The sequence below is a fragment of the Platalea leucorodia genome, assembly GCF_965183815.1.
Source record: "Platalea leucorodia genome assembly, chromosome: 5".
Taxonomy (NCBI): domain Eukaryota; kingdom Metazoa; phylum Chordata; class Aves; order Pelecaniformes; family Threskiornithidae; genus Platalea; species Platalea leucorodia.
In genome coordinates this window covers 64,122,722-64,139,090 of record NC_138827.1, presented here as the reverse complement: position 1 = coordinate 64,139,090, position 16,369 = coordinate 64,122,722, and the positions used below count along the sequence as shown (strand labels likewise).

Here is a 16,369-nt window from a genome sequence, read left to right as displayed (position 1 = left end):
TGGGTGAAGATCAGCCTTAGTTTTGAAATTCTTTGCTTGTCGCACTTGCATCACAATTACTGTGTTTTCTAAACATTGTGGATTTTGCTTGAAATGCTTCACTTGATCTGAGATTGGCTCAAAGGAGCAGATCTGAAAGTGTAACTGAGCTTGCTTTCTCTCCTGCAGCAATCCAAGAGGATCAGATGAAAGGGGATGCCTGGATGCTGTTAGTTCATTGCATGTGAACAAGATAACTTCAGTTTATTCCCCCTCTACATACTGCCAAAAAAGTAAGTTATGGTTTCTGAGGTAATGGGGTTTGATAGAGTTGTTAGCAGCATGCTGCGAACAAAAATTGTTATCTAGCTCAAACTTACTATTGCATCCGCTGCAGCGATCTTACATGATAAACTAACACCTGATTAGAAAATGTATGGCAAATCTTAATATTTTTCAGGTGCTTTCAAAACTCTTCCTGTAAGTTCCTTGGGAAGCAACTGGAGCTTTCCTTGAAATGGAAGACAGAGTTTCCACATCACTTTGAGGGCTTTTCTGGTAGCTGTAGGGATGAAGGAGAGTGTGTCTTGTTCCCTGTGGCAGCAGAGAATTTCAGTTTTGCTGGCACCTTCAACTATTCTGTTTTTCTACTCAATATTTTTAAAATGTGTTTTAGTCAGGGCAAGACAGCGTGGTCAGAAATCAGACACAACCTGACAGATGGCAGGAGAGATTTTCAAAAGCATCTGAAGGACACTTGGGGGGAAAAAACTCATCTCTGATCTCAGCTAGAGCAAGGAGAGTCCAAGCAATTCATGCGGGCTGCTTGTTACGCTGATCCCAATCCAGGGGAGACTTACGCCACTGGAGCTCCACTGAGCTGGACGCAGTTACTTGGGAGTTGCACTGATGTGAATCTGGGCCAACGTGCCCACAAATTGGCCCTGATGTCTTGTCTTTCAAGTAAGAACAGAACTGTCTTGTGCTTTTTACAGAGAACTTGAAAATGAAAAATCCCTCATAGCTTGGTTGCTTATAGCAGAGCTTCCCAGCTGTGATGAGTGGCTTTGGGAGCTTCCATTTTGGGGTGCCAGTCCTGGGGCACCTAAGCAGGGTCTCAGGTGCTCTGAGCACTTCTCCTCTGAAAATCAGGCAGTTTGTTTGAAGCCTCTGAAAATGTAGGCACTTGGATTTCTTTGAATATCTTGGCCCTGGGGATTTACAAAGCCACAGACCACTGATTTTGTTTGATTTTTACGGTACAGTGGGACAGAATTTCATTTCTGGTGTTTTTCACTTGTAAACAGTAAGAAAAAGCTCCTCATTTTAATGAGCACTTTGCTCTCCTTGTCCTACTCCCTATCTGTTTTTGATATAGCATAAATGAATATGAAACAGAAGACAGTCTGCCTTTCTCTAAACAGCTATGCCAAGTCTAAGACCATGTTAAGGAAGACTGAGTTGTGAGTACTTCCCCCCTTCCCCCTCCAGTATTTGAACTGTTCTTGTCTGAGTGAATCTTCTGCCTTCATGGCTTTACATTCCTGATTTCTCTGGTATGCGTCCTTCCTCCAGAGCCCCTGCCCAAACTTTCTTTCCTGAAGGGACGATATGATTGCAAGTCATGTACTGGCAGGCAAGTTTTAAGCTCAGGCAGTATGGTTGTATCTCCATAAAACCATTGATCTCTGCTCTCCTTTTTCCACTCTTCTGTCGTTGGTTTCTTTTTCCTTATTGATTCCCTGTTTCTTAGTGATTCTGCCTCTTCTGGTCTTTATGTTAAATGAAGCACATCCTTAAGATCTGTCCAAACCACAGAAGGCTTGTTTGTATGTTGACAGGTTTTTCTGAACTGAGGCTTCTCTCGGGAATACCTGGTATATTTTCTGTCCTTAAAGAGTCAACAGTTCATCACCTCTTCTTAGCACATTGACAGTGAGCCAAATGGCTTGGATGTTTTTTCCTGTTTTTGTCAGAGGGAAGTTCCTCCATCATGGTAGAGGCTTTGAAAAGGAAGGTGGTTCTTACGCTGGAGACATAACCTTCCTAATCTCAGAAGGTCTGAGGTGGGCTTAGTCAATTTTGATAATAAAACATGGATGAAAAAAAGGGAAGACAGCAGAGTCAAATCTATAGCAGTCGTTAATGGGGCATCCTTGCTGTGGAGGTGATGAAGGAAAGTATTTTTTTCCCTGTTGTTCCCCCATATAGCATTTCATCCTTAATATGCATCTGCCACATTAGATCTGTGTATGTACTGCAGATCCCTGACAAACTGAATCCCGTTCATGATGTGGTTATGCAGCTGTTTTCACCTGCCAAAAGATGCTACTCTGCCAAAAGGCATGGTCCTTTTTCTGCTCACTCCTGATCCCCTGTGCTCCTGAATGGCCTTGTGGTGAAAGGAAAGGGTTAGTTTTTAGCTGGATCCATCTGCCTCATTGTGCAGCCACATTGAAACTCAGGTGGTGGAAGGGGGTAGTTAGGAATTACCAGTTAGGGTGCTGAAATGGGTAGTGTGAATTGATTCTGGTTCAAACGTGTATACCCAGGGCCCAAAGTAACTTCCTGATGTTGGTAGAGAGTAAAATGGAGTGCAGAATTTGCCCTTCAGTACAGCCATAACAAAGGGTAGTGCTTGTAACCTTCCAAATGCTATGTATGACATTCGTGGCAGTGTAAAGCTAACATAATGTGAAATGTGACTTTGGAAGAAAGCTGCCTTCTGAATTGCATGTGTGAGTGCACATGTGTTTGTATATTAAGATGACCTTTCTAGTAAAAGGTAGAGGTCTTTGCAACACATTCACTTGTAAGCATGCCTTTGCTTTCTGTACATCTCCTCTCCCGTGTGTGTCTCCAACCTGGATCGCTACAAGCTAGAGCCAAGCAAATAGAGGAACAGCTAACAAAAACATTTCCCAGTTCCCTGTATTTTTTTTTGTTTATTTGTTAGCAAAAAATGAAATCTGTCTCTCTCAAACTCCTTCTATGAATCAGGATGATTGTCAGGTATCTTCTTGTAGGGAAAATGGTTATGTCTTTCCTAAACCACACTCAAGTTACCAAAGAACATTGTTGGCTTGCTTCTCCCAGCTCTGCACACTTGTAAAGCACATGTTAAAGCAGTGAGATCCTCTACACCCAGTCTGTCTTCCACCCCATCTCTGTCTCTCTTTTTCAATCATCTGGATTCAGGCCTTTCCCGTGTGTTTCTCATCCAAGTCTCCAATAAGCTCTCCACATCACAGAGGGTACCCAAACCCATTGCCCTCTCTTCTCTGTCTTTTATTATGTGCATGACGGTTCAACCTGGTGCTATAATAAGCTGCACAGGAAATATTTTTATGTGATGCTGGCATCAATTTAGACTAATCTCAAACCACTGTATACAAAGAAGTCCTGATTATTACTGTCAGTGATTAGAAAAGGTCACCTAAATCCTTTACAGCAGTATATGTCCAGTTGGAAAAAGAAAGTCTGTATAAATCTTTTTTTTTTTTTTTTTTTTTTTTTTTTTTTTCTCCCCCTTGCTCTGAGCTAATTGAAGCTTTGATCACTGGGGTTTCAAAAGATGCCTCGCCATTTTAGCTCTTGAAGAATAATAATATGCATGCTTCTCTCACAGCTTTTGTGTTCATTAGGCATTTTCATGTCTGGCTAATGAGGAACATGATTGTTTTTGAAGACTATAGAGTAGGGTTATAGGAAATATGTGATAGTCACAAAGGTCTGTAGTCAGTTAGGAGATAGCATATGGAACATTTCACCTTATTTCAGCTGTTGTCCATTGAAATTTTACCAAAAGATGTTTTTCTCTTGCAGCCATTTATTTTTCCTGGTGATGTCCTTTTCATTTATTTGGGTAGGAGCAGCACTTTAGGACCTGTGCTAGGGCTTCTGGTGACTGTGTACTCTCAAAACACAGAATAAAAAGACTATGGCTTTCCACAGAATTTGGTCTTCCCACTTTACTTCTTTTAGTACAGGTATGCTTGTAACAGTCACAGGCTGTCCCACTAGCTGACGTGCAGACCCCAGATCACACATTGGAGAGCACTCAAAAAGCACACTATGAACATTCTCTTAATTTGCCTAGACCACGTGCTGTTAGGAGAACAAGTGGTGCTGTTCCTTGTCTCCTACTGAAATGTAAAGTGTTTGTTTCAGAGCATGAGGACTGTCTTCATTGCTGTGGGTGTGATTTCTCTAGCAGTTTTTGCTGTCTTCCAGCAGGCAGAGCTAGTGTCTGGCCTGTGACGCAACCCCTACAACAGTGCTCAGAGACTGACCTGAAGAAAAGTGTTGCAAGGGTGTCTAAGCAAGCACCCCTCCAAGGAGGGGCGGGAGGAGGTGGGGCTGCACCAGAGACTTTTAATGGCAGAATAAATGGGAAGGTGTAGGGCAGCGCTGTACAGTCAGTCCAGCACACCCGCTGTGTCTCTGTTTTCTTCCCCTGTGATCTGCAAGAGTATATTGTCTGCACCAAATCTTGAAGAAATACATAGAAGCAGATTTTTGTTTTGTCTTGTTTTCTTTAGACTTTAGTTACCCATCGGCAACTTTCAAGATGACAAGAATTTTGACAGCTTGCAAGGTGGTGAAGACTTTGAAAGGCAGATTGGAGTTTTGCAATGTGTCTGCTGATCATTGGAGTTTCTCAAGGACTGGTACCAGGTTGTTGAGCATCAAGGTAACAGTAACTGAGCTACTGTGGTTTAATAGATGTGTTTGGCATGCTGAGATAGCTTGCTGCAGATAACAGGGCTTACCTAGACACATAAAACTGAACCAAAGGAGATTTGTCTGAACCCTAAGCAGGGGGTTGCTTGGCTAAATGATTTTATTAGCTAAGCAAACACAATTTTTGTGTAGTCTGAAATGGACGTTACAGGGTAAATTGCACCAAAAGGTGGAAGTTCAGGGTTTCAGTTAATTATTATATAGCATTTTCTTTAGAAACAGCCCACCCTTCTATAGGACTGATAGGTAACAGAGCAGATCCTTTGGTCCATATTTGGTATGAATCAGCTAGATATTTAAAAGCATGCATCATCTGAAGTATGTGATTAATCCTATTGGATCCACAAACGATCCATTTTCAATGCATTGAAAACCATGATGGCTCTGAAATTAATTGGAGAGGTAGACAACTCTTTGTGAATGCATCAGTGTATCAGCTCTTGATTTACTGGGGCTGAAGCCCTTTAGTTCACTTCCCCAACTTTCTTCTGCTCTTTGTTAGAAGAGCTGCATTTGACCAGCTTTGCTAGTGTAACTGAGGCAGAGTACAGTGGTGAAATGGGACTTTCTGCGTGAATTCTGTAGCTACAGAAAAACTGGATGAGGAAAGAGGCATCCCTATTTTCATTCCTTCCTTCAGCATGTGAGTTCTCAGTTTAGCTTTGTCTCACCTGCACTTAAAAACGGATCCTGTATTGTGACTAGTGTTCTTGCTAAAGGACTCGTCTTCCCCTTCCCGAGAGTGCACAGCAGGCACGAACTGTTACCTTTTTCACTGTCTTAAAACACAGCACAGTAATCTTCCTCCCAGCAGATTGATCCTGACTCTGCAATCAGATCTGGCTTAGGAGGAAGTTATTCCTCATTGTGATGACAACAGGAGTCCTACTTGTGAATTAGAAAGCCATCATGGTTACTGGTTTCCGCAGCTGCACCATTTGAAGAGGAAGCAGGGCATGAGGAGCAAGTTTCTTGGTTGTTCCTCAGACTGGTGAAGCTATGTTGGTTTGACACTGACCACACATTAAAACTATGTCAGAGCCCTCAGGTGGGGCGGTGCCATCTCTCACATCTTCCAGGGCAGGTGCCGGATTCTATTGTTCCATTTTGAGATCTCAACACTGGGCTAAAAAGTGTCTCTTGGGGTGACAAAGCAAATTGCGACACAGTTTGAACAACTTCTCTTTGGGCTTTGTGCTTCAAATTGAAACAGGATAGGAGAAAATGGAGACAATTTTACTCCCGGTATTGCTGGATGAGTAGAACCTGTGAATGCACTGAGAGATGCTGTTGGCAAATGTCACAGTGTCTAGAGGATAGGAGCCCAGAATTCATACTGGCTGCTTGGTTTATGACTGGTGACGGCCTGTAGCATCAGTATGCTGATGCTATGTATTGTAGAACAGGAGTCCATGCAGGTACCCTCAAGTTCGCTAGGGTTTTAGAAACTGTCAAGCCAACTAAGCAGGACTGAAGAGTTCTGTTGGAACGCCATCCTTGCTTGTCTCTATTGCCTCTGATACCTTGCTTGCTTTTTGGAGCTGGTTCAGTTATTTCTGCCATAATCTGTAAAGTACAGCAATTGAAGGCTTGTGATGCACAGAGAAGTGAATTCAAAGACAGATTAATCTGCGGCTGTAAGTCTGCAGTAAAAGGCATCTTCCGCTGGTAATGCTTTGTAGCCCGTGGTTAGGATTGCGGGTTCAGCTTTTGATGAGACACCATCTTTCTTTACACATCCTAGGATAATTCTGGTAGGCAACTGTAGCAGATTGGATCTGATGCATTCTTATACTGATGGATTAGCATCTGAAGTTTGGGTTTGGCATCTTAAATGACAGATTGATGGTGTCACTCATTCAAGGACTGCACAGTGGCAGACCTACAAGGTCATCTCTCATCATGCTAAGGCATCCAATTAAGAAGTTTCATGCCTATGGAAAACTGCTGCCCTACTCTGACGGAGTTACAGTACCAGCTGTTGTAGCATTTACCTAATACTGCAAGGCAAGGAGAATGAATACCTGTTAAGAAAGCAATGCCAAGTGAAACCCTTGGGAGCTATTTTAACCTCAGTACCAGCAATCGCAAATACAGCCCAGATGGGTCGAAATGAATTGGGCCCTCTTTCTGTTTCAGGGTGTATGACAGGATCTATTGCAGGGTGGCCAAGACCTACTGTGCATCTGAAGTGCTAAGTCCAGTGGAGCATTTGTACCTTCACTGTGACGAGCTGGCTCACCACAAGGTGTGGTGCTAGCCAGCCAGCCCCAGAAGTCTCTTTCTGACATATATTATGCAACATCTTCTGCCTTGGCATTGACACTGGGGAAAGTTGTTTCCTTATTAGACTTGACTATTTGAGTTCAATACCTACAGGAGTTTGTTCTGTCAGAGTGGATGCTTGAACTCATGGAGAGTAAGAAGGCTGATATTTAGCGTAGTTTAGGAGCCTGTGGCTCTTGAGATCTCAGCTCAGATTTTTAACACCACCTTTCCTAGGGACCACGTGATTCTGTTTCAATTCAGAACAAGGAATACAAAAACTTGCCCCTTTCCTGGCCTGGAGCTTTTGCTTTAAGGCAGCGTCAGGCTTATATACCTTTTTCTGTGGGACATACAGAAGCAGAAGTGGAAGAGAATCTCTAATATACATATGCAAGCAGTAAAGCAGCAGGCCTGAGGGAAAATTCAAGGATAAGTGGTCCTAAAAAAACAATCTATTGCATAGCTTTGCATCAGAGTGTGGAAGTTAACCGTAGTTGTGCGACAAGTGACCAAGTAGTGACTTATGGCTGGGTTAAGTGTTCCAGCCATCATTAGAGGTAACGGATATTTGTAAGAAGTTTGGAGAAAGAGCGAAATGCAAAGTAATTAAGGTGTGTGGGCTAATGGCAGTATAGGTAATGATCCCATTCTCCCATTATTGCAGGCTTAAATGAGCATTTAGTTGCCTTTTATTGCTTTTTCTCAGTGGGCTATTTTAGGGAGCATAACAAAATACAGTGAAAACATGTTTCTAACCTATGTATACACTAAGTAAAGTATTAGAGAGCATGAGAGAGAGGTGGTAGTTTTGGTAGAGTGCCTAATAGTTCTTCTCCCAAGACTGTTTTCTGTCCAGTTAAACTCAATATATGTGGGGAAACACCATTGTAGGTGAGCAGCCTGAGATGTGGGGACTCACAGGTCTGTATTTCCCTATTGCATCCCATCCTTCATTTCTAAAGTAGAGATAGAGCATCCATGGGTGAAAGAGGGGCACAGAGAACAGATCGGAGACCCCTGTGGGCTCTCTGTAGGGGTGCTTAGCATCACTGGTTTTGGGGTAATCAAGCTTCTTTATAATTCAGGAATGGGCAGAGAGACTGCAGCTCGAAGCTTGTATCATTTAATGCTCATCTGAGGCCAATGTAGTTAAATGGGGATGTAAAGAGTAGTACGAGCAATAAATAGGTGGCTTGTAACAGTATAGCTGGCTCACTAAGGAGAGGATTGGGAGAGCTATAAAAACCACCAGGAGCAAGCTAAAAATATAGTTAGAAATGAGAAGGAGAGGAGGAAAATTTTTGAGCACTGCCTTTAGAAACTATTTCAGATTACTGTAAAAGGGCTCTTCAAATATATTTTGAGGCAGGTGGAAAGTAACTGAGAAAATGACTGCATGGGAAGCAGAGAGATGGGTGAGGAGGTGAAAGATCAGTCACAAGCTACTCCACTCGTCTCCCTTTGGAGGTGAAAGTGAAGGGGAGGTAAAATGGGGCCTGTTGCCTTAGAGATGGGGGGAAATCGGTGAGCTGCTACTGTGGGGGAGAGAAGGGGTGCTCATTTCCTTGAGTACTCAGTCACTTCTGCTAGGTGCCTCACCTGTCTTCGTTCCCCCTCCTCCTTTGATTTTTGTCACGAACAAATATTTGTGGCATTGTTGTGAACAGCCTTAAGAAGAGTTCAGGTTGTAGTAGTTGTGATTTTTCTACCATGGTACCTGTATTGCACTTCTGGCTTTGCTTTCTCTTTGGCTTGGATTGTAAAGGAACTAATCCAAAGCTTCTCCCTAAAGCTAGCCTAAGGTATCCCAAGACACTGACCTGACTTTTGATTCATTCTTTGTTGTTGCCCTTTCTTCTTCTCTTAATTTTAGCCAGAAGCAAATGTGCTAAAATAAAATTTATATATTAAAAAAATGGTTGGCAAAGGAAGGCTTGGTTGTTAGCAATGTCCAGCCTGTGATGGCTCACAAGAAGAGACATTTTTCTGTCAAAGAGAAAACTCCTTTGTTGCTGGTTATTTGGTCTTGACAGAGTGAATGTAGCACAGTCCTGGCACCAGCTTTCTACTGTAGAAGAAATCTGGTGGCTTTTGGTTTCTTCTGCGCTTCTGATATGTTGGCTGTAAGGCCAGATTTGTGTGCCAAGAAATGCGGCAGAGGCTGTCGTGCTCTGTGGAATCATGGCCTGCATTAGAAAGGAGATGGTTTATTATCTTCTTACTGGAGGGAAATAAACTGGCCTGCACTGAAATTGAGACCCATCAGTGCCCATCCTGGCTTTGGTACTCAGCATGCTCGTAGTCCTTCAGCAGCCCAGCATTCAGGGTTCAACTTGGCCTTGCCAAGATAAACTGAGGGATTTCTTTGGAGGGCAAAAACTTAACTTCCTTGACTGGTTACTCTGTGAGGCAAGTAGAAAAGAGGAAAAATTACCTGTTCACTTTCTAGTATGGGGGTTTATAACAGACATGCTTTGAAAAGCAAATTGCACTGCAGATCTTTTAAGATTTTGCAGATCTTTATCATCCATCCTGTAGATGGGAAGGGCTGCTAGAGCAGGGAACTAACTAGAACTAAATTAATCTGGTTTTTTACTTTCTTATTGGTTTGTTGTTTTGTTTTTGGTTTTTTTTAACTGCTACAGTGCTTTGTTTACTTCATGTGCGAAGTGCTTAGTGAAGTGGGACCTGAACTAGCTAACTCTTTAAGTTGCTTTGACAAAATGCACAAAATCTTGCAATACCACAGCTACAGCATGACCCTTTCTGTTAATCATCTCCATCCTCAAAGCTCTTTAAGAGCCCTGCAGCCTCTCTGGAGCACAGGGAGCTCTGCTAAAGGTAAAGCTACTGGTGTGTAGGAAGGAGAAATCAGACTGCAAACGGTGTGTCTCACATTGCGGGGGTGTGTGGAAGAAACACATTAGTTGAGACTACAACAGAGATTTATCTGAGACTACAGGGGGATGCTTCTGAGAAGGGTGGAGACAAAAGGACCTTGTGGAAGCTCTGGGGGTTTTGTTTATTTCTTGTTGTTCTTTTGAAAGTGAAAATCTCTCCCAACTAATCCCTGATTGAGCCAACTGGTCTTCTCTATAGCCTGTAAATCACTTTTCACATTAAAAACAAAACTGAAAAGACAAGGTAGGCTGGCAGCTTAGGGATATGGTAACACCTCTGCTGGAAATGTAAGCAAGAATAATTGCTTCTAGAATCCTCAACAAACAAACAACCACTTAATTAAGAATAATAAATCAAGTAAGGGAGGGAAACATTTGAACATCTATCCCTAACTATAGCTGAACTTGCAGGCAGGTTATGGTTGCTCAGGGACATTTTTCTGCATTTCTTGAACACCGTGTAGGGGCTCTAATAGTACAACGCGGGCTTATGTTCAACAGAAATTATTTCTGTGTTGGTCTGGTGTGTAGAAGGGCAGGTGGTCTGTGGTGGGATGAAAGACATGCAGATTCCTGTCAAGTTCTATAGTGAGGGTGAGGCTCTAAATGTCACAGTGATTGCTCTGGACTTTGGCCCTCAGGAGTTAGATGGATCTTAACTTTTCTGGTCATTCCACTGTTGTGGACTTTGCTTCCTGAAGGATTCTCCCAGGCTATGTTTGCAGTTGGGACTGCAATTCAGGCAATTACCCCAGCTTGTACGAACGAGTGGTAGGACTTGTTTGAACTGGAGTTGATACTTGAGTGGACTCAAATATGTGGCCTGCTGGGGGAAGGGGTCCATCTCTTGAAACCAAGGCTGAGAAAAACTGGTTCCTACAGTTAGTCTCCCATGTCAGCATTGTGGGCTGGATTTTCAGCAGGCTTCAGAAAGGGCAGAGGTCCTCTCCAAAGCCCAACCTGAGGCACCCAGGTGACCTCTGTGCTTTGTAATGCTTTGGGCGTGTGGCAGCTTTCTGTAATGAGAGGCTTAGTGAGATTAGGGAGCTGACCAAACTGCAGTTTTTATTTGGGCTAAATCTAGGGGGTTTAGCCACAAAAATTGTATTTATAACTGGGGAGGGAGGGGATTTTGGTGTTGCTGACTATCCCATCCAATGGTGTGGGAAGGTTCAGAAAATGATGGCTAAACCTTTTGAGAATGACTGGATGTTTGACATTAATGAGGAAAAAGTGCAAGCCTAAAAGCATCCCAGATGCACAGAATTCAATTACTTGGCAGTGCAGTTTGATTTTTTTGGTGTATTTTGCAGTACATTAGTAATTGATCTGTGCAGTATTTGTAACTGCAGAGGAACTCTAGATGAATGTTTGCCATGATTGTTACAAAATGTTCAATGCTAGGAATGAAATTTCTCCTTGCTGTGATTGTTCATCTGATTTACGGCTAATGGAAAGTAGCTCTTCTGCTCCTTTCTACAGCAAATTGATCTTGAATCTTCTTTAAAAAAAATCCCAGTAAGAGGAATTGTTCTGTAAAAAAACCCAATATGAATTTAAATCATGCTAAGAGCTGCTGCCTGGTGGACACACTTGGCACACCTCCTGTGGCACAGACCATTGGGGTTTTTGCACTGGTGGTCACTCTGTGACTGCAGCTCTGTGCCCAGGAGGCAGCTGTGCTTGCATTCTAGAAGTGGAAGTTTCTCAGGGCCCAAAAGGTTCATCATCAAATTCTTTTAAGCCCAGAAATTCATTGGCAAATTTATTGCCAGCTTTGCTTACTCTCTCTCTTCCCCTGCAAGTCATCAATGATCCTGCTGTCTGAAGGAATTTCCCAACTCATTCTGTCATTTCTGTTGTGCATATACTTGTTATTTTTTTAGTAAAAGCTGGAGTTCCCAGGTGGTTTCCCATCTAATTCCTGGACAGGCTAAGAAAGGTTAGTTTCCAAATGAGGCAAAAGATGGTGTGTTTAGTCTGGTATGTGCAAAGACCCAGCTGTGCCACTGAGTCTCTTAACGACTTTTGTGAAAGTCACTCTCTGTGTCCCATTTTCCTCAGCTGTAAAATAGTGATTAAGCCTGTAAGGGATCCCACAGTTAGTGTGGGACAGTTCTGCTAAACACTCTCTGAAAGAGGTGTGGTTTCATGGGAAGTTTTCCTCTAGGTTGCTTGTTCCATATCTACCTCTTCCAAGACAATTTATGCCTGTCCCTGAGGTAACTGAGGCCACGAGTGTCCATCTGATCCACAAGTTCCTCTCTTCTTGTGTCCTGCAGCGGAATGGACTGCTATTTTGAATTTTGCTGTCTGACACCAGTCCAACTAAGGATACACTGATTTTTACTGGCTTAGCTGTACAGTTGCAACAGAAGTTAAGCACCTATCAAAGGTCACAGCTGGATGAGAACCAGCGGACTCAGCAGCAAGCGTTGAGCAAACATTGAGGACAGAGGCGATCCTTTCCCTACAGAGTTATGATATTTGTTAATTGCAAGATATAACGGGTGGAAGAAATAAACAAAGTGATATGGAAGGGTGATCCCACAGTAATAGCAGCACATGCTCTGCTTGTGGTGAGGTTTGCCAGCTGCCTTGCCCTCATTAGGAGCACAGTGTTTCCTAAGTGTTAGAAAGAAAAAGAGCATCAGGAGACGAGTAAAAGAAACAGTATCTTGGCGGCTGGGAATGGGAGAGGGGCAGGAATACTTAAAACGTGAGGCGTGAAAGGCAGGTGTCCTAAGCATTACCTGTGTAAACATCAAGTCTTTTCCTCCTGTATTTGAGTCTCTTCATGTGCCTTTCTCTAGGCGCAGACAGCGAACTTGGTGCTGGAAGATGGGACGAAGATGAAGGGCTATTCTTTTGGCTATCCATCCTCCACAGCAGGGGAAGTCGTATTCAACACTGGCCTTTCTGGGTAAGGCAAAAGCAAATGAGATACAAGCACCAAAACTTCTCTGGGAGCTTGTTAAAGTGTGAAAGCTGCTTTTTCTGAGCTCGTAGGGTCCTGATCCAAACATGTAGTGTTCTGTATAAGAAAACACTGTAGTCCAGGGATACAGAGAGACATAGTTAATGAAGAGACTTCAGGCAGTCCTCTTGTGTCATAGCATTTGTGGTGATGAGCAACTTTAAAGACTGATATAACTAACCATGAGAGTGAGGTATGTGGGGATCTGATCACCTCCCATTGAAATGCAGCCATTGCTGAGTCAGAGCAGAGGAGCTGTCTTTGTTCTTCCTCCAGTGTCCTGATCAAATATAGAGGTTTGAAGCATCTGCAGCCTCCTGGGTAATGAAACTTGGCTTCTGAGTGCAAAAGTTTTAAATCCCGAGGTTCCCAAGTTGGTCACATATATGACCCATCCCTTATGACATTTGTTGGCTCATACCACAGTTAAGGATGTCTTTAAACTCTGTGCCCTTTCCAGCTAAAGCGTAGGATCAGATTCATGCCTAACCTAGGATGACTCTGTCCTCTTGAGTGGGTACAAGCCAGTGGCTGATTTAGGATGGCAGCCAAATGCTGCCGGTGCTTTTGTCGAATTGCTTGAGCAGAGGAAATCTGCCCAGAAGAATGGGGCTTTTGGTTAGGAGAGAGACATGTCCCTGGGGAGGTGAGACAGCTCTGAGGTTGTTGGTGCTTGAGCTTTTTCTGCAGTCATTCATAGCTGTCTTTGCCCAGCTGTCTCGCATTCCCCAAATTCTGTTCTCCTTTGGAGAAACCAGTACTCACAGGATGAGTTTTTAAATGATCTCATTGGTAAGAATGTTAAATTGCTGCGGAGGGGAATCTGTTTGCAAAGTTTTGCATTAGGAGGCAATTATTTAAGTATTTTGACAGCACTAATTACTGCCTGTGTTAATATACCTGCCAACAAGCAACTGTTTAATATAGATCAGAATGATGGAGGGCACCAGAGTTCTCTTCTCGGTGATAGATTATGGGCAATAAATCTTGTCACATCACAAAAGTCAAGGAGGACCTGATGGATTAATTTCCTCTCCACATGTTACTGTGGCAGCAGAAGCTGTGTTTGCTCATTTTCTAGTGATTTGGAGAGGATGCCTGTGAAAGAGACCTCTTCTGTGCTGGGGAGCATATGGGCATGAAGGGAACATTCAAAATGTAGGGTTGTATGTCCAGAGCCCTCTCCAGGAACATGACCTTGATTGACTGATTCAGAGAAGAGGAAGAAAAGAGTTTACAGCATTGTTGCGGATAGTAAAAGTGACAGATTTGCTCCCAGTCCAGGGATTGCTGTCCAGTGAAAGAAACCCTGTAGCTCTGCCTAGTGCTCCTGAGCACAGAGATCAAGACCTCATGTATCCAGAGGAACCCAGCTACCACTTTTCATTGACACAGTAAGAGGCTAAGTGCCTGTGTGAAGGAGGTGCCCAGGTTTGGGCCCTTTTACAGACTGTCTGGGCACATAGCATTTTGTCAGTATAGGGAGCAAGGGGCTAGTACAGGGGTGATTTTGCCATGGCTGCTGTTAAGCCTCAGACCACGGCTTTCTGTGGAGTGGGTATTTCTAGATGCTGAGTGGGGTCAGCATGGGCTCTGTACTGGGATGACTAATATACTGCTCTGCACCTTGTCTCCTCATCCAGACTCCCACGTTCTGATTCATGTCATAGAACTGGGAGGCAAAACACTTTATGTGCATACAGCTTTCAGGCTTGAAGTAGCTAAAGCTGGCTGAAATGTTGTCTTATTACTCTGGAATAGAGGGCAGAGAGCACTGTTTTGGGGGTAGAATGTTGAATTTTCATTAGAAAAGCATGAGGAAGAACTTTTCAGAAACATTTTCTCAAAAAAAAATCCTAGTGTTGCACCCATCTGTTTGTATAGGAACAAAAAGGAAGAGAGGAGATTTCCAATTAAGAAAGAAGAATTACAACCCATAAAACGTTCCCATGTTTGAAACAGCTCAGTAAATGCATTTGCCTCTAATAAGTCTGCATGTGTTTCCCATGATATTCTAGCAAAAGAACTGATTGACGAGAATTTACTGAAATAAGGCAGGCCTTTGGGCAGGCACAGCAAGGATTGGACCTTGCAGCATCTTCGGAGCTCGTGTTCCCATCTGCTTCTCTGTGCTCCACAAGGCATTGTGCCTGCTTAAAGGGCATTGCGCCTCAGTGCAGAGCTGTGCCTTCATACCCCAGCCAAACCCAATGGCTCTCTGTCCTTGTTTTCTGATTACAAATAACATGCAAAGGTTAATTACATTAGCTTTGTCATTAACAAAGAGTCTTTTGGAAGCATAACCAATTGACTTGGAAGGGGAGAGCAATGCCAAATGTGCACATGCCATGCACTTACTGCAGTTTTGTGATCACACTGCACGTTGTGTGGTTGTTTACCTGCAGCAGGAAGTATAGATTTGAACAGCAGGAGAGGCTTACCTGAACATATTTCATGGCCATTGTTCATTCGACACATCATTTCTCAGACCTGGCTGGTGTGCTGTGTTGTCTATATCTGCCTGCAACCATTCCGGGTTTTCTGAAGAGTTTCCCAATATTTGACAATTAATCTTCTGGCAGTAAGTCCAATGTTCCATAAAAATGTCTCTCGTGTCTTGCTGATATCTGGTAGATGGCTGGAATTGCCAATTATGTATTGTTTAGACAATAATGACAATAATAAATTACATTTTATATAGGGCAGATTCATCCTGAAGTGTCTTTATGCATTTGGCTAAATATTTGTGTGGATAACTTCATCTGTTGCTAAATTACAGCTGCTTTTGGGTTGAGAGACAGCAATTGTTTAATGGATTGCTGCAACAGTATGCTACAGCATAAGGGAGAAAGTGAAGAACTGTGTGTTAATTTGAAGCTGAAGAATAGGAGCATGGGCATGCAGACCATGTTTACCCTGTGCCCCTCTTTGGGGTGGAAAGTGAGACTGGATCTATTGGATCCAGAGCTGATACTTTGCAAAATCCTAGGTTTGATCCTTCACTGCAGAAGAATGTTCCATCATGCTTTTAGATATGTCCTTGCTGAGAAGGGTATTCTGGCAGGTGCTTGAACAAAGTTGCTGTTCCTGGGGCTTCTGCCTGGGCTAAAGATGTAAGGACATGCTTTGGGGCCTTGTGACCAGGGTGGACTGCTGAATCCCAAAGCACTGCCTTCAACTTGCCTTCTTCAGAGATACACAAACCAACTTCCAAGCACTTAGGAGTCCTGTCATGTGAAATGTATGGCGTCCTGCAGGTGGGAACCTGGAGATTGCCTAGAAGAGAGGCCAGGCCTCTGCTGGGAGAAGCTGCAGAAGTGGTACCGTGGCAGGGTTTGTTGACAGAGCAGGTAGGAGAGAAGAACCCAGAGTAGTAGTGAGGAATCACAATGATGATTCACAGCTGCTTTCCTGATCCCCAGACAAAAAGATGGGCATAGATTTGTCTACCTGCTCCCCCACAGAAAGAGCAGTTACAGCCCTGAACATCTCAAGACCTGCA

The 16,369-nt window shown here is 43.3% G+C and overlaps 1 protein-coding gene across 1 annotated transcript in view; it reads left to right on the top strand.

Annotated features, from left to right (window-relative positions):
* Positions 1-4,549: 4,549 nt before the first annotated feature.
* The window catches only part of CPS1 (carbamoyl-phosphate synthase 1), a gene marked incomplete at both ends in the record, with an annotated part of 94,877 nt that continues 83,057 nt past the window's right edge, over positions 4,550-16,369 (top strand). Inside the window, 2 exons of the mRNA XM_082312098.1 lie at positions 4,550-4,672; positions 12,704-12,813. Of these exons, the coding sequence (XP_082168224.1) occupies positions 4,550-4,672; positions 12,704-12,813 (233 nt within the window). The remainder of the gene's footprint in view (positions 4,673-12,703; positions 12,814-16,369) is intronic.